A 26,617-nucleotide genomic window follows, 5' to 3' on the forward strand; every position below is an offset into this window, starting at 1 on the left:
ACTACCATTCCCATGAGCCCCTGCCAGCATTTGCTGGCAGGGGCTCATGGGAATTGTAGTCCATGGACATCTGGAGGACCACAGGTTGACTACCCCTGCTGTATGCTACTGCAAAGCCCCCAGAGTGTGTGTGTTGTTTTTTTCAAAATGGCTGCTAGGGAGAGCTCTCCCACTCTGCGCCAGCCATTTCTGGCTCCAAGTGAAGAGGAAAGACAAAAGGTTTAAATTAAATATAAATATATACCCTTATTTGGACAGGTTGATTCACCCCCTTCCCAAAGTGGCCACTGATGGGCCTTGAGGGGGTGGGAAGGAGAGGGCCCCCAGCCACTTAAACCTTTGCTGCCTGAGGCTCCTCCCACTTCTGGGGCGTGTGGCAGGGAAGTGTGGCCACCTGACATCACATCCTGGTATCAAAACCTGAAACATTATTTCAGTAATAGTACCTCCATAGTTAAAAGGTTGAAAAAAGCCATTGTAAGCCATCTTGAACCTTAAGGAAAGGTTGGGTATAAATATTTTAATTAATGGAATAGAAGGGCAGCACTCAAAAGACCAACCACATTGTGAAGAACAAAGAGAAAGAACTGTCATTTCTTTGTTTTTTTTTAAATCCTAGGGACAAAGAGGGATCACTGGATTTCCCGGAGCAGATGGCATTCCGGTAAGTTGCTTTTCGTTTAATTCTGGTAATTGAGAGGTTCGAATTTCTAGAAAATAAAACAAAGTTGACTTCATTAGACAAGTGTGGCTGCGTTCAGGCTGGCACTGTAAATCTCTTTCTGCCTATTGGGTTTTGCCACACATGTGCCAACTTTTGCAGGAAATGAAAGCTACCTTAGATCCTATAGCCCAGGCGTAGTCAACCTGTGGTCCTCCAGATGTCCATGGACTACAATTCTCAAGGGAATTGTAGTCCATGAACATCTGGAGGACAACAGGTTGACTACCCCTGCTATAGACAATAAATCTGTACACTCTTGGAGGGAGATTTTGAATGAGTGATGAAGGTGTGTGAAGGAGGGACGTGCGCCTCGACTCTCCTCAGCCCCCTCGGCTATCATCGAAGGCCGAGGTGGTGCGTAGGAGGCCAGCACCACAGCGCAGAGAGGAGGGACAGTGGTGGCCTGTGTGCGGCCCCTGGCTGGTGATGAAGGTGCGTGAAGTAGGGATATGCACACATCCCTCCTCTCCGTGCCACGGTGCTGGCCTCCTACGTGCCGCCTCGGGCTTCGGTCATCGCCGAGGCGGCCGAGCCGAAGCGCACATCCCTAGTGTGAAGCCCCCTCAGTCACTAAACACAAACGCCGTGAGCAACTCATGGGGCAGCGTTGTGGTTTCATTCCATTTTTGTCTAATTTTTACGTTCATATATCAAAGCAGGAAGTAATGAGCAAAGGGTTGTTTTTTTTTTAACTTTCTAGACTGCTTCACAGAAATCCCCCAGCATATTTCCCAGATGTCGCCTCTTCTTTCAGAGCCCTTTGACCCCAGGCCTTTGTCCACCACCCACAGGCAGAAATCCAGACATGTCCCAAATGTCTTTTTTCAGATTCCTGTCTTCACCGCCCACACTTTTCTCTGTACATCGCTTTGCAAAGGCAATACCAGAAAACCCTTAGCCCATCTTTCTGGCTCTGTTGTCAATTACAGAAACTGCCTAAACTTATTTGGGGTGTTATTTGACTGTATAAGGAGGAGGACTGTATAAGGAAGGAGATTGTAAGCTGCTTTGAGACTCCTTCTGATAGAGAAAAGCGGGGTATAAAACCCAACTCTTCTTCTAAGAACATACAGAGAGCCAGTTTGGTGTAGTGGTTGGGAGTGTGGACTTCTAATCTGGCATGCCAGGTTCGATTCTGCGCTCCCCCACATGCAACCAGCTGGGTGGCCTTGGGCTCGCCACAGCACTGAGTAAACTGTTCTGACCGAGCAGTGATATCAGGGCTCTCTCAGCCTCACCCACCCCACAGGGTGTCTGTTGTGGGGAGAGGAAAGGGAAGGCGACTGTAAGCCGCTTTGGGCCTCCTTCGGGTAGGGAAAAGTGGTGTATAAGAACCAACTCTTCTTCTTCTTCATATAACATTGCATAGTTCCAATGTCACCTATTTCCGATACAGAAGACATGGTCACCACATGTAAACTGCAAAAAGTTTCATGTGCGATGATGACACGCATACTGTCTTGGCATGATGTGTGTATGCTGAGGCCAGGCATCACATTTATTAAATTTATAGACTGCCTCTCTCTGCAAACAGGCTCGGGGCAGTTTACAACCTACTAAAATTCAGTTAGTCATAAGCAGTAATTTATTTAGTGTTGTGGCCACCGGCCTTAACATCTTACAGCAAATGAACTAAAACAACAATAAGAGCCAATTTTTAAAAAAAATTGTAAAATAATGGTTGGTTTAATACTAATAAAACACTCCTGGCTTAGAGATTGGCTTGTACAAATCGGTTCCTTAACTTAATCAATAACATAAAAGAGGCAACCTTAAACATTATGAATTGATTTGCTAATGCAAAGTTAATACAATCCTCTACTGTTACATTGAGAAAAGCGGCATATAAGAACAAACTCTTCTTCTAAATTCTGAACTAAACTTCACCTTTTATCATCATACAGCTGAATAAAAATATTTGTAAAAGCTTAATAAGGAAAAAAAAATGATTGCTCTCCTATAAGAATAAGTGCTTCTTTAGGGTGGTCACCTACTTAAAATAATATATTCTCTTTATTCTCCATGGGTACCCCTTAATTTTACCACTCCTGCACTCTGTCATTTGTGTAAACGTGCTACAAAAAAGTCCCAGTTGCAGGCAAGTCAGAAGGTCTTGGCCACGTGGTCTCCACATTTGCAGGATGTGGTTCCTGTTGGATCCTCCGCAGCTGTGCATAGCTTGCCCGGACAAGGTGACCTGGCTTAAAGAAAGGCACATTCAGTGCGGCATTTGTACATTTCCCTTCCTTGTTTGGAGTCCCATTTCAACTGGTAGCCTTAGCTCTTTGAATAAAAGAAAAAAGAAAAGACACCCATCATAGCGGGACTTCTCCTCCTCCTGCACTCTTCCCGGGACCAAGCAATGTTCACCTTAGGACTGGTGCTATTCACAAAGGCATCTTGGTTTAAACCAGTGGTCCCCAACCCCCGGTCTGGGGACCGGTACCGGTCCGTTGATCAGTTGGTACCAGGCCGCGGCTCCTCCTCGTCCTCCTCCCCGGCTACTGCCTCGGGGGCTGCCCTGCCACTCTGCTGCCGGCTCACTGCCATGTCTGGGGCTCCCCCTCGGCATGGCACTGCGCAGCTGCTGCTGGCAGCGCTCCCCAGTGGGTGGTGGGGAGTCAGGGGCGCTAGCGGGAAAGCAAGTAGAGCAGGGGCTCATGCAGCGGCGACGTCCCTCGGCAAAAGACTAACCCCCCCCCCTCCGGGCTTCAGTAAAATTGTGTTGACTGGTCCTCGGTGATAAAAAGGTTGGGGACCACTGGTTTAAACTACAGAGTGTCATGGTTAAGAGCTGTGGCTTCTCATCTGGTGAGCTGGGTTTGATTCCCCACTGCTCCATGGACAGACAACTGGGTGACCTTGGGCTAGTCACAAGCTGCATTCTCGGCCCCATCGACCTCACAGGGCGTCTGTCGTGGGGAGACACCTTTGGGCAGTGAAAAGCGGGATATAAAAGCCAACTCTTCTTCTTCTTCTTACTGTATTTTCCCATGAAACTGGTGAGAATTCAGGAGCTGCTTTGAAAACAGAAACATTTAGTCAGATGAACATCCTTTTTGTTTGTTTTGTTTTGTGTCCACAGGGCCATCCTGGTCATGGAGGGTCTCGGGGGAAGCCTGGCCACGACGGCTGCAACGGGACCAAGGGAGATTCTGGTCAGCAGGGAAGTCCAGGGACTGCTGGGCTGCCTGGTTTTTTTGTAAGTGGCTAGTCATGATACAGCATGCAGCCATAATGAATACTGCCCAAGATCCCATCCTGTCGAATCAGGATCAAATTCTCAGAGACCCAATGGCTCTCAGTGACCCAATGGCTCTTCACTGCCAGATTCCAATTAAAGAAAGCATCTCTGGGATATAAGCAATTAAAATTCCCAGTTTCAGAGTAGACCCCGGGAAGTACGAACTGTGTGCTGCTGTGGTTATTAGCTGAGTACTCAAATGCACCGAGTCGCTGAGTGTTGTTCATACTTACTGAATGCATATGCGTGGGGAGAGTCCGTAGCTCAGTGGCAGAGCATCTGCTTGGCATGCAGAAGATCCCAGGTTCAATCCCTGGCATCTCCAGTTAAAAGGATCAGATGGTGGGTATTGCGAAAGGTCTGAGGTACCTTGGAGAGCAAACAGCACAGACCTTGATGGACCAGGGGCCTGATTCACGATCAAGCAGTTTCATGCATACCTGGATATCAATGCGTCAGATGCAGAGATCGCTGGCAGGGGTGGATAGTCCCTGCTTTCCTCTTCCACTCAGAAGTCCCAATTTTAGGAAAGTGAATTCTCCACTGGTGGAAGAGGGAGGAGTGAGAAATTTGCCTCCTTACCCCTCCCCGTCCCAGTCTACCAACCTGCATGGAGCAACCCCCATTCTCCATGCTCCCTGTGGCCTGGCAACCACATCACGCAGGTTTGTTGAAGGAAGGAGATACCAGAGGAGATCTCTGAGCCTTTGGTGAGCAGACAGCGGGATCCAACTGGGGGTATCTGATGATTTCCACCCGGCACTATAAACTCGGGGCTTGTTTTCCTTCTATTTTGGGTTCTGAACAGTGAGCTAGGGATGGAGAGTTGGGTTTAAATGGACATGCATTTCCCTGCATGGAGATCATTCTTCCTGAGGACCAGGCTTCTGGCTTTCTTCTGGCACAGTCCTTCTGCACATAAGCGACTGATGGCCAAGCCTTTGGACAAGTGGGGGAAGGGATGGGAGAAAGGGAAGGCTGGGGAAGAGGTCTGTCTTCTTGGGACAGCTGGAAGCCACGGAGGCAGGGGGAAGGAAGGCCAGAGAGGGCAGGTACAGAGCTTTGGCTGAGCACTGCTGCCTAGCTCTGTTCTCTACCCTCAAGATGGGAGCAGAAATCTGACCACCATCTTTACAGGCTTCCTGCTGTGCCCATATCTAGGTGGTGGAAAGTGTCAGTGAGTCACAGACAAATGATAGGGACCCCTGAAGGGGATTTCTAGGGAAGAGACATTCACAAAGGGTTTGCCATTGCAAAGAAGGGCATTTACCCTTGCAAGATGCTCCGTCTCGCCTTCAGCTCTTGTACAGGGTCGCTATGAGAACATTCCCCTTACACTGAGACAATGTTTTTGTGGGAGTGGTGAAACTGATACAAGAGAGCATATATTGTTCCACTGCCCTGCTTATGTAGACATTCGTAGCAACTTGATTGAACCACTCCTTAAAAAGTTGCCAGGACATCATGATGTAGATCGAGCAAAGAGGCTGCTAAGTGATGAGTCCCCCCAGGTGACAACTCAGCTGGCTAAGTTTTGTGCCGCCGCCATAAAAATCCGATGCTCTAAAGTAGCATAATTTTAAGTTCTATTTTATTATCTGTTTTAAATTGTATTACATTAAAAGACCCTATTATTTTGGCCTCGTATGTATCGACTTCATATAACTTGGTCTGAACGACTGTAATAAAGTTGGATTGATTGGTTTGCCATTGCTTGCCTCTCTGTAGCAAGCCAGGACTTTCCTGGTGGCCTCCCTGCTTGGCTTCCGACAGGATGCGGTTAGCCTTGCCCATGCAGGTCAGGATCAGGAGGCCCATATCATAGAGACAGACAAATCTTTTACCAAGCTGGCTCGCTGGATGTCTAGTCCGTATAGGGGTCTATTCAAAGTGTGTCTATCAATATGAATTCAATCCACATGCATTTGTTCCTGCAGTCACCTGCGTCTGTTGGTTTGGGATGCGGGCGGTCTATCACTGTCATGGTCCACCTCATAGGTCTGCTAGCTGAAAAGCGGACTCTCTACGTAGAGCCCTTGGAGGTGAAGAGGGGTAGTGGTGTTTGGGTACGCACAAGAAAGCGCTCTGTGAAATGCTGGTGTCGCTGATGTTCTCATGGACATTGAGGTTTCTGTCTTCCGAACTGTAGGGAAACCCTGGGCCCAAAGGTCAGAAGGGGGAACCATTCGTACTGACTCCCGACTTAGCTGAAAAGTTCAGGGTAAGTTGGATCAGCACATTAATGAATGCAATTTTGTGCCAGGTGGTTTTGTGTCTCATATGGGGAGGCAGTATGTGTCCTCCAGCTTATTGTAAATGTCTGTAGACCTTCAGTGTTCTAAAGCCAGAGTTTCATTCACTCATTCATTCATTCATTCATTCATTCATTGGTTGGTTGGTTGGTTGGTTGGTTGGTTGGTTGGTTGGTTCGTTCATTCATTTATTGAATTTATAACCCCCTGCTCTCAAAACTGGCTCGCGGCGGGTAACAACAATAATCCAACAATAAAACCCCATTAAAACCCCAATTGACAATATTATAACCCCAAACAGATGGCAAAACTTCATATGGGGAAACACCTTATCAGGACGGCATAGGGAAGGACCAACCTGCGTCAAGATGTCCAACGCCAGTATCAAGGAGGACCCATGCCACCTGCTCTAGCTCTAGCCCCGACCATAAACCTGGCGGGACAGCTCCATTTTTCAGGCCATACGGAAAGCAGAAAGCTCTCCGAGGGCCTGCAGCTTTTCTGGGATCTCATTCCACCAGGTAGGGGCCAGGACTGAAAAGACCCTGGCCTTGATCGAGGCCAAGCAAGCATCCCTGGGGCGAGGAATAACCAGCAGATTGGTACCAGCCGAGCGCAGAGCTCTGCAAGGGACGGTCCCCCAAATTTGCCCAGAAGGTTTGTCTGGCCACCAGTTTTAAGATAGCTCTTTTTATTTGTTTTGCCATCAAGTTGCAGTTGACTCAGGGCAGGATTTCTCAGCCAGGGTTTTGTGAACCCCCTGGGGTGTCTTAGCAACCCTGGAAGGGTTTCCCAAACGGAGGGGGTGGGAAGGGGCTCCTGGTGGACGTATCCAGAGCTCTGCTTCCCAGCCATATTCTGCACCATCGCTCCACTTCTGGGGTTTCCCAAAGCCTGAAGGATGTTTCAGGGGTTTCTCTATGGTAAAAAAAAGTTGAGAAAGGCTAATTTAGAGCAACCTCGTTGATTTTTCATGGCAAGAGATATTCAGAAATAGTTTCTTTTGGTGGTCTCCCATCCACAGCAGACCCCACTTAACTTCTAAGATCTGATGAGACAGCTCCCTCTGCAGGTTTATAGCTTCCATATGTCACATTTGTTTTCTTTTTTGTAAAATACTTTGCAGAGGCTTTTTTCCCGATGTGGCTTCCATGCTAGCGCAGTGGCTCTCAACCTTCCTAATGCCACGCCCCTTTAATACAGTTCCTCATATTGTGGAGACCCCCAACCATAAAACTATGCAAGGGTTCTTTCACAGAAATTAAACCGAAACTGACCGATGGTGCGAAGACCCATTGGTCATGATTGGATATAAATTGGTTATAAATTATATATAAATTGGCGAGCGCCTTCAAGAGGAGGGGCAACAGTGGTGACGCCCTCCCCACACCAAGCTGCTCACCCTGCCGCGACCCCTGTGAAAGGGTTGTTCGACCCCCAAAGGGGTCCCGACCCTCAGGTTGAGAACCACTGTGCTAGTGAAAGAAAGCAGGTGAATTTGAAACAAAATTACCTGATAGAATTTGGCTGCCAGAATAAGTATTATTAGTATAGGTAAAGGTAAAGGTATCCCCCGTGCAAGTACCGAGTCATGTCTGACCCTTGGGGTGACGCCCTCTAGCGTTTTCATGGCAGACTCAATACGGGGTGGTTTGCCAGTGCCTTCCCCAGTCATTATTACCGTTTACCCCCCCAGCAAGCTGGGTACTCATTTTACCGACCTCGGAAGGATGGAAGGCTGAGTCAACCTTGAGCCGGTTGCTGGGATCGAACTCCCAGCCTCATGAACAAAGCTTCCAGACTGCATTTCTGCTGCCTTACCACTCTGCGCCACAAGAGGCTCTTATTAGTAGTATAGAAGAAGTTAATTTTTGTTTTCTTTTATACGTGTAGGAGTTTAGCCACTTTTCTCTTTTATTAGTTATCTTTTTTTACATTCTACAAATGATCAAATAGACTTTAAGGTACTAGGACACATCTAAATAAGTGTGGCGCATGTATTTATTTATTTATTAAAACCTCAGTAAAACTTATTGGTTGAGCAGGGACTTTTTTACTTAAAGGGCCGACCTTTTAAAATCACTTTTCTCGCCTGCCTCTAACATAGACGCGGGTTCATGGGACTTACTTGAATTGGCTCGACAGCTTGATGCTCCGGCTGGCTTTTTTTTAATGCTGCATTTCTCACTGTTAACGTTGTTTACTGGTTACATGTTATGTTTTGTAAACTCAAAAAGGGGAAACCTCTGCAAGAACCCAAGAACCAGAGGCTGTGCAAAACGCAAAGGGGGAGTAAAAACTAATTGTTATTATATCCAGTACAAATAATCCCTAGATACAGTGCAAACAATTCAAATGAAGTGTAACCATTTCGGAACGTCCTCATAACAAATAAATTGCAAACAGTCCCTGTAAAGCATAACAATTTCTGAATGTCTTGATGGCAAATAAATTCCAGTAAAGGATAACAATTGAAGTATAGCAGTTGATGGTTTGCCAGCTAATTAAAACACCATTTCGATATCTTCCCTCAGGATTATTTTGTTCTGTAGCAATCCTGTGAGAGTCTGGCCTCCTGGAACTCTTGTTTATGTCAGCCAATCATAGAAGGGGGAAAAAAAGACCTTCAAATTAAAAAAAAATCTGTCACCTAGCTTTTCAAGGGCCAAGGTTTTATAAACTACCTCCAGCAGGTTCTCTGGAGAAGTAGCATATTTTTTAAACAGTCATATACACAGTAGGAAGAGACTGTAGGAGTCTAATGCAAACTGTGCTGCAAAACACAGCATTCAGACAAGAGTAAAAGAACATGGAAAGACACTAAAACAACCTGAGAAATCAGTCATAGCTGAACATGCTCTAAATCAGTCTGAACAGAGAATCCTGCTTGAAGATACAAAAATACCGGTCAACACCACAGCTATTATGTTAGACTTTGCAGGGAAGCCATTGAAATTCACAAACACCAATAAGAGTTTAATAAAAAAAGAAGTGAGTCTGAAAATCAATAAAACCTGGCCGCCAGTCCTAAAGAGCATTAGATTTTTAAAAAGCTGGACTGTAAAAGCACCTTGCATTCATCAGATAAGACAGGCAAACCTTGACTGATGAACTTTCTAATGAACTCCACCTAGACACATAAAAGCTGCTTCTTAGTTCCAGTCCATCCCCTGGGAGACTCCCAGGTAAGACAGGAATGTGATGCATTATACAACTAACACATACCCCTGAGAAGTAAATAAAACGGCCAGCAACTGTTTACATACTCTATACATTGGGACAGGAAGATCCCCATATTGCCATGTCCTACCTCTGAAGATGCCAGCCACGGTTACTGCTGAAACGTCAGGGACTAAAACTAGAAGACCCACAGCCACACAGCCTGGAAAACCCACAACAGCCCGTTGACTCTGGCTGTGGAAGCATTTGACAATTCAGGATGTAGAGTATTTACTGCTTTCCGTTTTTCTTTCTGTAGGGTGATCCTGGGGATCCAGGCCTGATGGGCTTCCCAGTAAGTATCATCGTATAGTATCCCCAGATGATGCTGACATCAGAGTAGGGACCTTATTAAAAGCATCTTTTCTTGCCCTTCCAGGGTCCTCAAAGTCTCCCTGGTTCCCCAGGTGTATTTGGTCCTGTGGGAGACCCAGGATTGCCTGTAAGTAGCATTTATTTAGATTGGTAGTCTCTTGCCTTTCAGAATTGCGTTAAAAAATTCTGCCTCAAAGCTCCCTTGTAAGTGGCCCACAAAATGCGCCTGGCTTCAACTAGGACGTTGTGCTCTCTGGGGGTAGAGAGGCAGTCCCTCAAGTATTCAGGGCCCAGACCTCTTATGGCCTTCAAGGTAATTACCAAAACCTTAAGTCTGATCTGGTATTCAACTGGTAACTGTCATGTGTGCCTTTTCTGGGAACAAGGGAAGCCCACCTATTGTCAGTTGGGGGCGCGGCTACATTGATCCTTGTATTCCCTATCAGATCAGTTTCAGCAAGGATAATCGTGAGCTTCGTATCGCTACTCCAATAAACAGATTTTGCTGCTAAGGCCAAGTGTGTTCATTGAGAAAGCCAATGTGTGTATGTGGGGAGGGGGGGGGGTCTGACATTTGTGTGTGGTCTCAAACTGCAAAAGTCCCTGAATTAGGAAGTTCTGTTTTGGAACAGACGTAAGCTGCAAAAATCAAAGAACGGTGAAGTACTAAGTGTATCAATTCAAACGAGTAGCACAATAAAATCAGAGTACAGTGGCACTTTGAAGACCAACAAAGATTTATTCAAGGCGTGAGCTTTCGAATGCTTGCACTCAAAAGCTCACACCTTGAATGAATCTTTGTTAGTCTTAAAAGTGTTCCTGGACTCTGTTTATCAATGAACATTTTAAAAAATATCTTTTTGAAAATGTCTTCCAGTGTGTATTGTGTAAAATTACTGATTTTCTCATGTGTTTCTATAAAGTTCTAAAAAGTCCCTTCTTTCTCCCCTCAAAATATAGGGGCCCCCTGGACGTCGAGGAGACCCAGGAGATACAGTAAGATGTTTTCCCCTGGCCTATTATCTCTCCCCACTCCTCCTTGAGATTGTACAACAACATTTGAAGTCTCTTGCAATAGCTCGTGATCACAGACCAAAGGGGTCTTTTGATCAAAGAGCCATCTGTTAATTATTCTTAGCTAGTTTACTGTGTCTTTTCTTATCAAAAGAAAAACTCAAGAGTTACTAAGAAAGGAATGTGCAAGGCAGAGTATTGGATACACTCGGCAGGAAGGTTCCTGACTCCCCTCCTCCTCCATCTTTCACATGATAGAGGGTCACTGACCTGACTTAGTGACATATGGGTCAGGCAGGCCCATGAGAGTGACCTTCCCTCTCCTTCTTTTGTTCTCTCTTGCAAAGAAGGAGCTGTGTTTTTTTTATACCCTGCTTTTCACCACCCAAAGGAGTCCCAAAGCAGCTAACAAACCTCTTTCCCTTCCTTTCACCACGACAGATACCCTGTGAGGAAGATGGGGCAGAGAGAGCTCCAAAAGAACTGCTCTTTGTCAAGGGTACACGTGAAAGAGTGGGGAATCAGGCTTGATTCTCCAAATTAGAGTTTGCTGCTCTTAGCCACAACACCAGCATGGTGTAGTGGCTAGGAGTGCATAGCCAGCTTGGTGTTGTGGTTAGGAGTGTGGACCTCTAATTTGGCAAACCAGGTTTGAATCTGCACTCCCCCACATGCAGCCAGCTGGGTGACCTTGGGCTCGCCCCAGCCCTGAGAAAACTGCTCTGCCTGAGCAGGAATATCAGGGCTCTCTCAGCCTCACCCACCTCACAGGGTGTCTGTTGTGGGGAGAGGAAAGGGAAGGCGACTGTAAGCCGCTTTGAGCCTCCTTCGGGTAGAGAAAAGCGGCATATAAGAACCAACTCTTCTGCTTCTTCACACCGGTCTTTGAGCCAGAGGTGTGCCAGCCTCCTGGTAAGGGATGGCTGTCACCTGGAATCACAACGAATCTCCAGACCACAGAGATCACGTCTTCCTAGAGAAAATGGCAGCTTCAGAGTGTGAACTCTATGGGATTGTACCCCTGCGCTCCCCAAATCCTGCCCTCCCCAGGCTGTACCCCAGGAATATCCTAATCCAGAGTTGACCAAAGTAAACATTTCAACAAAACTTTTAAATGGATGTGCAATGCTGAAGGTTTGGCAGATCTTTCACCCATTGAAGATGAGAATTTGTGCTCAACAGTGAGAAGGAGCTGAAGGGGCCTTATGAAATATGCTTCCTTCTCAGCTTCCTCCAAGGGCCAGAGGTGGAGCTTTCTCCAAGGAGTCAAGGTCATAAAGGTTGTGTCGAGAGATGAGAAATTTGCTCATAAGCCACAGCTCTGAAAGGAACTGAGGCAGGACCAACAGAGTGAAAGAAAATGAGCAAAAGGGAGAATGAAAAAAAAGAGAGAAAATCAACCTGCACCCATCTAGAAATCTGATTATTTAGTTGTTTTTAGCCCTGTGTTTTCCAAGGGGGAGCCCAAAGTGACTTACCATGTTATTCTCTCCTCCAGCTTGGCGGTTAAGAGCAGTGGACTCTGATCTGGAAAATGGGGTTTGATTTCTCACTCCTTCTCCACGTGCAGCCAGCTGGGTGACCTTGGGTCAGTCTCTGTTCTCTCAGAGCTCTCTGAACCCCACCTTCCTCACAAAGTGTCTGTTGTGGGAAGAGGAAGGGAAGTCAATCGGAAACTGCTTTGGGACTCATGAGGCCTGCTGGGTGACCTTGGGCCAGGCAATTCTCACAGGGCTCTCTTGGGCCCCCCTACCTCACAGGGTGTCTGTTGCAGGGAGAGGAAGGGAAGGCGATTGTAAGCCGCTTTGAGACTCGTTCAGGTAGTAAAATGCAGGGAACAAAATAACAGCTCTTCTTTTCCTTCTACATACTAATCCATTGTCATTTCAGGGCAACAGAGGTCTTGGCTTTTACGGAGAAAAAGGTGAAAAGGTAATCGAAACCAAGGAATTTGTATGTGTCATTGAATATGAGTGATGCTAGCTGTTTTCTTGAGAAGGAGTTCTCAAACTTCTGGCGTAATCACTGGTCCCAGTATATGTAAATCTCATAAATTCTGTAGCCAAAAGTGTCTCATTCAGTTTATTTCTTTGATTTAGGCCAGTATATTTTGCGAAAGGCAGAGAAAAAGAAACCCTTGAACAAATATATCATACTCATTTCAGGGCACTTAGCTTCGGACATCTGCAAAGGTCCTTTTCCTTTTCTCTGTCTCCGGCACGGGATGATCGCAGAATTCCGTTGCATCCAATTCTGCAACTGAATCACCATCTCCTTTCCTTGGCTGTTTCTCAGATCCTTATTTACCAGATGCATAGGACTTTCTATGAGCCTTTACCAAGTTCAAATTGGTTTTTTAACCCATTTTTATTCTGTGGCTCTGGAGACCCCTATCAGTAAAACACAAACCATGGGAATTTTTTTGTTGAAGTTCCTCTGTGTTCTCCCTGGTCTCTTGTTTTTGTTTCAGTTTCCTGGTTGGGCACTTTTAACATTCCAGAATCCATTATGTGGATTAGGTGATTTACTTGATTAAGTAATGTGCTACATTCCTCATGCTGCTTCCGTTAATCATTGCTGTGCAGTGCTCTAATATGATCTTAAAACTGTGGCCAAACTGTGGCTCTCCATGGCCTACAATTACCATGAGCCCCTACCATTTGACCATGCTGGCAGGGGCTCATGGTAACTGTAGTCCATGTTCATCTGAAGAGCCAGTTTGGCCACCCCTGCCTTAAAGAACTGCCTTCATTACGAAAACTCAGTGAATCTTTGGGCCTGCTTTTCTAGAGATTCTTTAATTATGTCAAATAGATCAGAGACATCAAGAACCAAAATCCTTCAGCCCATTCTCTCATATCCAGTATTCCAAGACAGATAAGGTAACCTAATCGAGTCTTTTTAAAAAAAGAAGAAAACCTAAAAATCACAGAGCTGTTAGATGGCGCTGTTCATTGGTCGCCATCTTGTCCCCACCATATCTTATAAATTAGTTTACCAAGGCTATGAACATTTATTTTATATACATATTATTTTTATGCATTGGTTGATGAATCTATGGATTATGTTCTTGCTGGCTGATTGAAGGCTGTAATAAAATTTTGCTGGCAAATTTCTTCAGTGCTTTTTTTTCCTTGGCAAACAACAAGGATCTTTAGCCTAGTCATGGATCGCTTTCGCCGTGATCCCTAAGCCACTCTGCTAGAGCCTTGCGAATCCTTAAGCTGGCTCTGGTGCCACAGGCACTTCAAATTAGGTTGTGTGCGGCAGTGTCCAAATCAGCCATTCCAGGCTGCCGCGCTGTGGGGGGGGAGAACTCTCACCTGCGTGTGTGAGCCAAGTTACACACTGGCATCCGCGTCTCCCCTCCCCCCACCACGGCGTTTGGATCGGCCTGGAATGACATGTTCCTGATACGTTAGCCTTTCTTGTGTTCCCTCCCAATGTCTGTCCAACATAATGTAAATGTTTATTTTGCTTGGTGGACTTATTCCTGTGGCTCTCGTGCAGGGCGATATCGGTCCCCCAGGGCCACCTGGGCTTTCATCAACTGGAGAATTGGTCATCACACCGGAAATCACAGCTGAACACAAGGTCATTTTTGTTTATTGAAATCTGAAATGTTTAATGTAAGGGAAAGGTGAATTAAAGAAATGCGATGTATATGAAATAAGCTTGAAATGAGTAACTGTCTCCAAAGGCAAACTTTTTTCAAATGTGTTTTTAAATGAAGGTTGTCAGGCCCCCAGCTATAGAGGGAGGCCCCCTGCTGATGGTCATCTTTACCCACTACTGCCCTCAAGTGGTGGCGAGAGAAAAATAAGTTGGTGTGACCGAGGGTAACTTTTGAAATTGCAGGAAACTCTATGAACCATAAAGTTTGTGACAATTCCTAGGACTACCCTACGTCACTCCTGGGCTTTCTCTGGAAGTGACATAGAGACACACAGGATGTTGCATCACCCCACCTTAAGCCTCCCGCTGGTTGCACAGCCTGGTAACTCTTTTTTGAATAAATATTTTTGTAACACTTTCACTATGGAAACATATACCGATAAACTAAGTGTTCTGTGAACAAATATTCGATATCGGCTATCAGTTGTTACTGATCAGTGTACATTTTGCAGTGTCTGTGGCTTAGATTTCAAAATTGCTTTTTGATTCATCCTGATGTCTTATTTCAACAATATGTTATTTGATTTTTTTTCCAGGGAATCAAAGGAGAAAAAGGAATAAGGGGAGAACCTGGAATTCCAGTAAGTCCGTTGCATTTAATCCATTTTATCTGTTTATTAAACTACTAGGGGACAAGCCTGTTGCATTCAGGAATACAACGGTTGCTAGATTAGGGGTGTGGAGAGGAAGAACCCTGTGGATGGTTTCCCCCTCTCCCCAGGACCTGGAAAGGCTGCAGGCAGCTGTTAGGGAACTCACCACAGGGGTAGCTGTCATGCAGCAGGGATCTGCAGCCTCTGAGCCTCGGCGGGAAGTGGAAGGATGAGGGGGTGGTCAGGGATGGAAGCTGACTGGCTGGCAGCTGGACAGTCAGGTAAGCCGGTTGGAGGAGAAGGTACTCAGGGGCGGGTGTTAAGTGAGTGGGTGTTAAGTGCTGAGTGACACTTAAGCCATGAGACATGCTCCTCCAAGCCCTTACCAGAAATATATCATGTGGAGCAGATTTCCATCCTACTCACTACTTCCGAAGAGACTCAAGCCAGTGCATATAGTAAAATAAGCCAACAAGGGTATGATGCATCATTAAACCAGTAAAGTCAATGTTAAAAGCATCAGCATCAAGCAACAGAAACAATCCTTTAGGCATCGTCCCAAACTCTTTCTTTTCCCAGGCTTTTTACTGAAGGCTTGAGGCTTTTTAAACTGTCTTTACAACAGGTCTTCACAATTATGTGAGTCGGGTCACTGTAGTGAGTAGAGTTCCCAGCTTGGGGAGGTAGGGAAGACAATACTTGGAGATTTTGGGGGTGGAGCTGGGGTGGGAAGGGTTTGGGACAAAAAGGTCCTCAGCAGATTAGAAAGGCATGGTGTCCACTGTTTAAAGCAGCCATTTTCCCCAGAGGAACTGATCAGTTGTAATAGGAGGAGATCCCACTTAAAGTTTGGCAATTTTAATTGTGACCACGGCCCATTCTGCACACGTTGGATAAGGCACTTTCAATGCATTTAAAAAGTAGATTATTGTGTTTTGCACAGGAAAATCCAGCTGCAAAAGCACCTTGAAAGTGCATTATCCAATGTGTGCAGAATAGGCCCACAAGTTTCCTCCGGATAGCTAAAGTTCTGGTAGTCTTTAGGCTGTAAACTCTCTTCCTGAGTTTAAAAGAAGGAGGGAATAGTGTCATTCAGCCCTTAAAAGGAATGCCCTGCAAACTGTTTAGCAAAGAGTTAATTTGTTCCTAGGATATAAACTGTGATGGAAACAGAGCCGCTGGGTCTCCTTTTCCTTTGCCTTTCCTTACTCAATTGGAGAAAGCTGAATGCAGGAGGGTGGCTGTATTTGGAGGTGGGGGATGACATTGTCTCTGACATTAGTTCTTGGCACTAGGGATGGACATGAACCAGAATATTCTGGTTTATTTGGGGTTCAGGGTGTTTCCAAACTGACTCCCCCCCCCCCTCGAACCCAATTGAACCATAGGCCCTGAAATAAACCAGCATGTTTGGGCCGGTCTGTTTTGCTTCTCCTGACTTAGAAGCAGGGGGAAGAAAAAGAGACCACTGAAATGGCTGCCAGCTATTTCAGCCTCACAGTGGACAGGCACGTGCACCAACTGTAAGGCTGAAATGGCTTCGATCAGAAGCAGAAGGGAGTGAAATCGATCACTGAAATGGCTAGAAGCCATTTCAGTGATCGATTTCACTCCCTTCTGCTTCCCGGTAGGAGAGAGCGAAAGGAGCCCCCAAACTACCTAGCAAACATTTCTGAATTACCATAACTGGCTCATTTGAGTCTAGAAGGGGAGACAGTTCCACGTGAAATTGCCAGGTGAGGAGAAATGGTCAAGTCATGTACAGCAAAGGCACTGTGGTAATCTGAGGTGCTAAACTACAACTATGATTTTATTTTTTTGAATTTTAGGGTTCCTATGCATATTTAGCTGAAAAGGGTGAAGAAGGGGTCACCGGCTTCCCGGGACAAAGGGTAAGAGTACGATAAAAATCATGAATTCATTCTTTCCCCCATATGATCCTTTCCTTTCGCTTCTCTGGAGTGTAGGGAATACATCACCATTACAGGCAGCATTTTAGGCCTCACGGATTCAGATTTTCACCAAATAGTTCTGCTCCCCCATAGAGATGCTGACTGGTTTCCAGATCTAATGGGTGGAAGAAATTTTCTTGCTAGACAAATCAGCAAGAGAGACCCAAGAGTGCCCAGTAACAAGACATCTTGCTTGGGTACTCATCTCCTATATCAGAGGGATGCTATGGCCTAAATAGGGTGAGTCAATGTGTGATGATCTGAAGGGTAAGTTCGCCCTTGGGCAAGGTATATTCAGGTAGAAGATGCTATCAAATTGCAGCTGATTTTTGGAGAGGGGTTTCCAAGGCAAGAGGTGTTCAGAGGTGATTATTTATTTTATTATTTATTTATTTATTACATTTATATCCCGCCATTCCCACAAGGGCTCGTGGCAGCTAACAAGATAAAAACCCCATTATTTATTTATTTATTATTTATTAATTACATTTGTATACCGCCCTCCCCTGAGGCTCAGGGCGGTTCACACGGAATGTAAAGAACAATACATTGAATTTGGTTTTGTGTCAGATAGAATACAACAATGGTAATGATAACAACAGAAGATAACAGTTCAAACAGGATAACAAACAGGTCCATGGTTCAGTTCAGGTACATGGATTCCTGGGAGGGAGGTTACATAAAAACTCCAATAAAATAAGTAATAATTTCGATCAAATAGAATACAACAATGGTAATGATAACAACAGAAGATAACATTTCAAACAGGATAACAAACAGGTCCATGGTTCAGTTCAGGTACATGGATTCCTGGGAGGGAGGTTACATAAAAACCCCAATAAAATAAGTAACAATTTCGATCAAACTAGCCAATCAAGTAAAAATCATCCATTCATTCGGAGGCCAAAACCCCATACTAATCATTATCAAAAACCTCAGGGTGGGCAGAGGGGCTGATCTCTCCCTTTAATCCGCCCTTAATAGCCCCAATAGGGCTTAATGGCAAGGGGGGGTCCAGATCTTCTTCCGCGCGCCGGCCTCAACCATAGACCTGGCGGAAGAGCTCCATCTTTCAGGCCCTGTGGAGCACCGGAAGCTCCCGCAGGGCCCGTAGCTCTTCCGGGAGCTCATTCCACCAGGTAGGGGCCAGGACCGATTGCCCATTGCCTGTTTCGGCACAGCAACCCTGGGATTGCTTGGTGTTCTCCCATCCAAGTACTTAACAGGTTTTACCCTGCTTAGCTTTTGAGATCAGATGATTCAGGTCATGGCCATTTTTTCCACACCATTCATAACATTAGGAATCTCTCTCATGCTCCCCCCCCCCCGCCAAGACATCTTCCAGAATTTCTCACTGGAAATGCACCTGATCTGAAGGGTAAGTTCGCCCTGATCTCTTGATCTTTTCAGTAACACATGTAGGCTACAGTAGCACACCTAGTTGCTAGCTCTGACATCCTTCTGGAGTTGTGATATCAAGACATTCACACACTATTCTAATCCCCTTGTTGCTCCAGCTCAGAGAAGTAGACCAGGGGTAGTTAACCTGTGGCCCTCCAGATGTCCATGGACTACAATTCCCATGAGCTCCTGCCAGCATTTGCTGGCAGGGGCTCATGGGAATTGTAGTCCATGGACATCTGGAGGACCACAGGTTGTCTACCCCTGAAGTAGACCTTTCAGATGCGAAAAGCCACGTTACCAATACTTTAGCCTCTCTTGTGTTCCCTCCCAATGTCTGTCCAACATAATGTAAATGTCTATTTTGCTTGGTGGACTTATCCCTGTGGCTCTCCTGCAGGGTGATATCGGTCCCCCAGGGCCACCTGGGCTTTCATCAACCAGGTCTGACCTTGCTTAGCTTGTGAGATCTGACTGGGCCAGCCTGGGATATCCAGGGCCCGTTCCACACACATAGGATAATGTACTTTCAATGTGCTTTTGCAGCTGGATTTTCCTGCGCAGAACAGGAAAATCTACTTCTAAAGTGCATTGAAAGTGCATTATCTATTGTGTGCAGAATAGACCCAGATCAGGGCAAGGTGTATTCAAGGGATTACAAGATTAAATCAGGTGGGCTTTTGCATATCCTTCTCCCAGCAAAGGTGGACTCTGGTTCTAGACAGTTCTACGGTGAAACATGATGCCCTTCAAATTTCCTCTTCCTTTGCTCTCAGGTTTGCTGGAGCCTGTTCTCCAAAACCTTCGGGGAGGGTGGTATATAGATCTAAATAAATCTAAATAAATAAAATAAAACAGGAGCAACTACAAGATCAGTTGTTTGACTTTGCTTGTTACTTATACTTTTATAGGGTTTGCCGGGCATCAATGGTCTAAACGGAGCTGATGGAGATGTGGTAAGTAGTTCTAAAATCAGATTTTATTTGTGGTGTTTGTATATTTGCATGTTTATATCAGTTTTATGAGGAAAGGCTGAGGGACTTGGGAATGTTCAGCGTGGGGAAGAGGAGGTGGAGAGGGAACATGATGGCTCTCTTAAAGGATTTTAAAGGCTGTCAGAAGAGGGCAGGGAAAGGTTCCCACTGGAAGCAGAGGATAGACCCTGCAGTAATGGGTTTATACTACATGTAGAACAATACTGGCTAGATATCAGTGTGTGTGTGTGGGGGGGAATAAACAGTCAGAGTAATTCAGCAGTGGAATTGACTGCCTAGGGAGGTGGTGAGCTTCCCCTCATTGGCAGTCTTCAAGCAGCGACTGGACAGATCCTTATCCTGGATGCTGTAGGCTGATCCTGCATTGAGCAGGGGGTTGGGCTGTATGGCCAGTATGGCCCCTTCCAACTCTATGGTTTTATGATTCTATGTTGTACTGCTTGCCCGTTACAAACATTCTGCATCCCCCTTGGAACATGCAAGGTCTGGCTTTTCCCACTTTGTGTGCCGAGCCCCATATCCTACATAAACATTCCCTCTCCTCCCAGCTGTGTCCAGAGAGGAGGCAAAGCAAGAGATGGAGGGAATCTAGGAAATCTTGAACAGGCAAGAAAGAATAGGAAGAATCTTGAAATTACTTTGCTGGCTTTAATGACTAGTTAATTATCTATGTTTAAACCACCAGTGTCTTGTTTATTTCAGGGTAGCCCAGGACTGGATGGCTTCCACGGCCTCAACGGTCAAAAGGGAATGAAGGTACTTAATTGATTTAATTAGCTGCTTGTGCCATCAATGCATATGAAACTTTGCTCAGTCACTGAAATATATGCAAAAGAACAGCTCACTTCAGTGCTTTTTGGGGTGCACTCACAAGTGAAATATCTTGGCATTACTGCAGGTACAATTAATTTAGCGGCATCCTTAACACTATTTCGCTCCCTTATATATTTGGGAAACAGCTTCCTGGGAGGAGACTGTCCGGGGCCCTGTCTGTCCAGGTCCACCCTGATTGGCCCTCCCCCTCCAGCTCCCACCCTCCCTCCTTGCCTGCTAGAAGCCTTGTGGCTGCGGCCTCCATTGTCGCCCACGAGGAGAGGAGAGAGGCAGTGACAGGGCTTTTCGGCCTGCAGGTACGCTCCTGCTGGGAGGGAGCCCATTTTTAAAATGGGCTTTGATACTAGTTTGATTATAATAGTCTTGATTATAATAGATTATAACAAAGATGAAGACCAGGGAAGACAGAGAAAGGTGATCTATGAAACAAAAGACACTGCTTAAGAAATCAGTGGTGTGACAATTAAGCTTTTGTTTCTCTGGTTCAGAAGAACAGTTGAAATAGTCGATTTTCGCATATCGTGTATTGAAACTGGGGAAATGTTTTTGGTGATGATGTGATTTTACCTTTCTAGGGAGAGCCAGGGAACCCAGGCTTTCGAGGCCAGCCAGCTCATGCACATCGTCCTACTCTAATAAAAGGTTTGGTTATTAATATTATTAGACGTTTAATGTGGCCCCATTAAATGTCTTTTCCACTCCAAGCAGTGAAGTCACAGCCTGGAGTAAAGTCTCAGTTCAAAGCATTTAAGGAGCCCTCCACTCCAAGCAGGAAAGTTGTGGTTTGTCTGACTCTGAGGTATTTAAAGGGATCTTGTTCCCTTTAAATTCCTGGGACTCATGGAGCTGAAAATTCAGTATTCCTGAATACCTACTCAATATCATACTTGGATCTGGGAATATCAGGAAATACTGATATTTTTCAGTCTTGGCGAACTCAAATCCCTGGTTCAGTTTTAGCACTTTCCCTAACTGGTCTCACTCAGTTTAAACTAGGTTTAATGTGTTTTAACTGGTCTAAACCAACTTTTACCATTCTTAAACCAGTTTAAATCAATTTCAACTCATTTGATCTGGTCTGAACTGGTTTTAACTGGTCTGAATGGTTTAAAAGGGTTAGAATTTGTTTAAAGTGGCAGAAAGCTGATTAAACTGATTTCAATTTATCTAAGGGTTTTAAATGGTTTGAATGGCTTTAAATATTTTGACAGTGTCTAAACCAGGGTTTCTCAACCGGGGTTTGAGAAAACTTGGGGTTTCATGGCAGCGCCCCAGGGGTTTTGTGAAATCGTGAGGGAAAAAATTATTTTTAATAATATTTTTAATTTTTTTTAAAAAAATTGTGAGATGACCATATATGGTCATACTAACCCACCCTCCCTCCCAAAATGCCCAGCTATTGGCCTGGAGAGGGTGGGAAAGGGAGAGGCCTTGGCCATAAACATATTTGCCAGCCAAGGCTCCTTGCATATGAAGGGACTGGAATCCAGGGAGGTTTTTTGTTTTTTTTAAATCTTTCTCTTAACGGGGGCGTAGAACACTTCCTGCTGACCCAGGGGGCTTCTTTCTGTACCCTTGTTCCTCCATTGTGGCCTCTTTCGCCCAATCTCTTAGATTCTGTTGTGCCTGCGCTATGCTGCCGCCATTGCTTTTCTTTGCAGCCCAGCCCCTCCCCTCCCTGCCCACAGTCTCCCCCTCCCTGCTCCACAGAGCCCCGGGGAACTCTGAATTCCCTTTGGCAGGAAACTCCAGATCCTGCTGCCTCGGGATGAATGCCCCCCCCCCCAGGCAAGAGCACATAATGGAAGAACACGTATCCCAGAATCCTCCATCAAGCCCTGGGAGCTTCAGTCCTGGCTGCTGGCAGCACAGGGAAGCTCCGAGGCGGCAGTCCACATGTCCAGCCTGGGAAAACTAGTGAGGTGGAGAGGCAAACGGGTGCGTGGCCTCTCCACACACGTGCACCGGTGCGACAGAGAGCCTCAGCAAAATGGCCGCAGCATGAGTCAACGACCTTTAAAGAAGATCTGTGAAGCCAATCAAATCTCCAGTGCCAACCAGATGCCTTGCTTGTCAAAGGGCCCACCTGGCACCTGGGTGCCAAGAAAGGTTTCAGCAGCCACCATGGTGGGGAAGCTGACCTATGACATGTATCAAAACTTAGTTTACTAATCTGGGCTGTTCTAGCATGAGATACGGCATGTGTTTTCTGGAGTAGCGTACGTATATGATAGCTCAGAGGTTTAACCTGCATTCTTGTGGATTTTTCAGGTGCAAGAGGTGACCAAGGAGCTCTTGGTGTTCCTGGGCTTGTGGGAGACAGAGGTGAACAGGGCAGTCCTGGAATTCATGGCCCACCAGGATCAGCAGCAGGTAATTTCCTATTCATTTCCTTATTTGGATATCAGCTAGGACAGAACCAAATGCTATGGTGATATCTTGTCCTGGCCATGAGCAAGAGAGGGTCCATGGGGGTTTGTGGAATTTTCTGGAGCTGTTTGGGATCAAGGGCCGCCATGACTGGTCAGAGAAGCAGAGAAGCTGGACTGGTAGAGCTGGGGCTGCAGGACAAGCTGTGGGGTTCACAGTCCAATGAGCACTAGATCCTTCTCCATCGTAGGTAGCTCCCATCTGGCCCTTCCCTGTCTCATGCACCACCTTCTTTCTGAAGTGTGGAGGTCTTAAAGGGGCAGTCTCACACCATCAAGATTCTTGCCCTCCATCCGTTTTCTGTTCTTTCCAAGGGAGTCCCTCGATGGTTTTGGTGAGGGGGGCAGGGAGATGTAAGGTTTTCAGTGGTGGATGTGATATTTCTTCAGGAGGTTACAACATAGAATCATAGAGTTGGAAGGGACCTCTAGGCTCATCTAATCCAACCACCTTCAAAATGCATTAAATTCACAGTTACCTGCCCATCCACAATGATCCACAATGACCCCAATTCCATGCCCAGATGATGCCTCACCCCAACCAGAATCCCTAGCCAGTCAGGCCTGGAAGAAATTCGCTTCCCGATCCCAGAGTGGCAATCGGTATTTCCCTGGGCATGAAAGAAAGGGCCACATGGGGTCCTCCTTGTCATTGTCCAGAACTACAGGGCCGACCAGCACTTTCTTGCACCTCCTCTTCCATAGCAGAATCCTTGCCATTCCTCAAGGCTGGGATCATGAGAACTGAGAAAGACTGGCAGGAGAAATTAGGGCATGGATACCTTTGTCTGTTAGTCACTGATAAGGACTTTTACAGCACCATACTAAACAGACTTACATCCTTCTGGGCCCGTTACCTTCAGTGGACTTAGAATGGTGGAACTCTGTTTAGGATGGCACTGTTAGTCCTTCCAGCACTGCATTTCTGTGATTCATTCAACGTCAACAATGCTCTTAAAATTGATACTTAAATCCTGATTCAGACAGAGCTTCTACTGAGGTCTTGTCAGTGCAAGTTGGTGCTATCAATCATTTTCTCTGCTTAAAATCATACTTTCCTGAATTCTGCTGAAAATGCCCTCTGAGTCTATCATATGGGCAACATAGTAATATATGTTTTTTTAAAAAATCAAGAAATCTTTATAGCAACAGCAAGTTGAAGACTTGTACTTTGGAAACCGGGATGGATGGAATACCCACCTGGGGTCCTCAGCTTTGATCCTGTTGCCGTTTGGCTGGAAACAAGTCACTTCTGTCTGCCGGCTTCCTATTCCGCTCTAGACAATTGGGGGAAGCCCCACCATGAAAAGGTGTTTGTAAGACAAATGTCATTGTTGTTAGTGTGATCAAAAGCCCAGCACCTGCATTTCTACATGGTGTCTTCTATCCTCCAGATCACACTGAAATTCACAGATATCTATTTTCCCCTTTCCAGATTTCTCTGCAGGAAGAGGTTTGCCTGGAGAAATGGGTCCCAAAGGATTTGTTGGTGATCCAGGTTTCCCAGCTTCAGATCCAGGTCCTGCGGGGTTAGATGGTCTGCCCGGACCACCTGGCATTCGTGGCCCACCTGGCCCTCCAGGTAGTTCAGGTAAGTGGTCATAGCATTTTGGGATTAGCATTTATGGAAAAGCAGCCACTTGAACTTCAAGGAAGCAGAATTATTTTCTCGTTTGGGAGCTGACAAAGTGTGCCTGCCCCTAAAACTTATCCCTTCCATGAAACTTGGTTGGTCTTAAAGGTGACCCTGGACTCAAACTTTGTTCTGCTTGTTTCGTGTACTTTTATCATGCTTGTCTCCCCAACAGTGGGGACCCCATGCAACTTACAAACAGCATATAATATTATTTAAAAACATTTTTATTCTGTCTTTCTACCCAGTCTGGGTCCACAAGGCAAAAAAAACATTAAAAAGTTAAAACATTGGAGTAGAATCATAGAATCATAAAATCATAGAATCATAGAGTTGGAAGGGGCCATACAGGCCATCTAGTCCAACCCCCTGCTCAATGCAGGATCAGCCCAGAGCATCCTAAAGCATCCAAGAAAAGTGTGTATCCAACCTTTGCTTGAAGACTGCCAGTGAGGGGGAGCTCACCACCTCCTGACTGTGAAAAATATTTTCCTGATATGTAGCCTATATCATTGTACTTGTAGTTTAATTAATTAAAAATACAGTTAAAATTATAAAAGAATCTAATTAGAAATACATAAACTAGCAACACTGGAAGGAGAACCAATAGCTGTTATTGGGGGTACGCAAGACAAAGCAGAAAAACCTTCATTTGCTGGCAAAGAAAAACACTGATAGAGGGAGACAGACCTTGAGGAGCTTGGGAAGGAGGGTCCCAAGCTTTGGCGCCAAAGCCAAGAAGGCCCTTTCTCAGTTCACCAACCATTTAGGTTTAGATCTCAGGGACAACTGAAGCAGGACATAAACTGTTGCGTGTCAAAGCTCCTTTTTTCAGATACTTTGCTCTGTGCATGTGGTTTTGATGATTTTCACAAGACGTATTGAAAGAGCCTTTTCTGCACCCCCATTTTACTCAATGGTGAGTTCCTGGGGGGGGGGGGGAGCTTTAATGACTAGTTAATTTGCTTCCTCTAGTAGTCAGTTCAATGTCCCACAGGTTTATTTCCAGCATATCTCCCTGTAGATTCAAACTGGAGGGAGATAAGCTGAAATAAACCAGTGTGATATCGAATGGACCACTAGAGGGCATACACCACACATGGACTGGGGAGGGGGGTCTCAAAGAAACAGGAACTTACCGATAAAATGAGAATGCAGAAGAACCCAAGAACTGTGGGGGTTTTTTCCTGAATGAGATCAGGAATATAGACTGGTGCCTAGGAAATGAAAGTTGTGGAAAATAAGAATTGTCCTTTTGGGAGATACAGGGGAACAGGCAACACGTGATATGGGAAATCCAGGATCTGATCTCTTTTTTAAAGGCAGGGGCAGTTTTGAAGCAGTGTTTCAATCAGGAGATCATTACAAGGGGAAGGGGTAAAAAACAATCCTCCAATACCACTGCTTTGAACAATTGCAGCCCCCCCCCCTTTTTTGCTTTAGGCCTATTGAGGAGGAGCCCCGGAAGTGATGTCAGCTGGCCACGCCTCTCTGCCGCACACTGGAAGTGACATCACTACCTTCATCCTTAGCCCTCCTTTTTTCCCCCTTCCCCTTGCTCTGCCTCATGGAGGCCAGAAAGAAGAGCAGGAGTTGAGAAGTCTTCCTGGTTCCCCCCCCCCATGCTACTCCCCTTCAGAGCTCCTGCAGACCCCCTTCAAAGCTATCTGTACCTGTTTCCTGTTCCCTGTAAACCGCCCTGAGCCTTCCGGGGAGGGCGGTATATAAATATAATCAAATAAATAAATTAATTAATTAAATAAAGGATTCCCGGGGTCCCTTGGCCCCTGGTTGAGAATTCTGCTCTAATGAAAACATCAAGAGTCATACATTAAAACATCTCCCACCCCATGTGTAGCCCGACCCGGTGGAAGACAGATCAAGAGCACATTGGCCAACAGTGGAACAAAATTCCTGTTTAGGCATCTGACACAGAGTAGTAGAGTCATTGTTGTTTTGGGATAGTTGTTTTGGGATAGTTTCAAAGCGTAGTTGTGTTGTTCTGCAGTAGGACCAAGTAGATTCAGGTCCGGTGGCACTTGAGAGGCCAAGAAGATGTTGGGGGGTTTAGGCTTTAGAGAGAGCTCTCAAAAGTTTATACATCACCAAAACTTCGCGGTGCTCACTCATCGGGAGAAAACTACATCTGACAAAGGACAACGAGCTCCACCCCATTTACAGCTCATTCGAGCTTCTGTTGAGCTTTCCATAGTGGGGGAGGGAGAGCTGCCTACTTACTACAAATGCCTTTTCTGTCCCCCTTGCAAAATTAGGCAGGAACCCAATATCACTATGATAAATTGGTGTTTCCAGTTTAGGCAACTGTAAAAGTTGATC

At 45.7% G+C, this 26,617-nt stretch overlaps 1 protein-coding gene across 1 annotated transcript in view; it reads left to right on the top strand.

Moving 5' to 3' along the window:
- COL4A2 (collagen type IV alpha 2 chain) overlaps positions 1-26,617 on the top strand; it is a 155,851-nt gene that overhangs the window by 82,267 nt on the left and 46,967 nt on the right. The window contains exons 5-19 of the mRNA XM_077314453.1: positions 620-664; positions 3,810-3,926; positions 6,118-6,189; positions 9,699-9,734; positions 9,819-9,881; positions 10,715-10,750; positions 12,659-12,700; positions 14,279-14,362; positions 14,980-15,024; positions 16,866-16,928; positions 19,301-19,345; positions 20,087-20,140; positions 20,794-20,860; positions 22,490-22,591; positions 24,083-24,238. Coding sequence (XP_077170568.1) covers positions 620-664; positions 3,810-3,926; positions 6,118-6,189; positions 9,699-9,734; positions 9,819-9,881; positions 10,715-10,750; positions 12,659-12,700; positions 14,279-14,362; positions 14,980-15,024; positions 16,866-16,928; positions 19,301-19,345; positions 20,087-20,140; positions 20,794-20,860; positions 22,490-22,591; positions 24,083-24,238 — 1,027 coding nt within the window. The remainder of the gene's footprint in view (positions 1-619; positions 665-3,809; positions 3,927-6,117; positions 6,190-9,698; positions 9,735-9,818; positions 9,882-10,714; positions 10,751-12,658; positions 12,701-14,278; positions 14,363-14,979; positions 15,025-16,865; positions 16,929-19,300; positions 19,346-20,086; positions 20,141-20,793; positions 20,861-22,489; positions 22,592-24,082; positions 24,239-26,617) is intronic.

Source organism: Paroedura picta, chromosome 1 (assembly GCF_049243985.1).
Source record: "Paroedura picta isolate Pp20150507F chromosome 1, Ppicta_v3.0, whole genome shotgun sequence".
NCBI lineage: Eukaryota > Metazoa > Chordata > Lepidosauria > Squamata > Gekkonidae > Paroedura > Paroedura picta.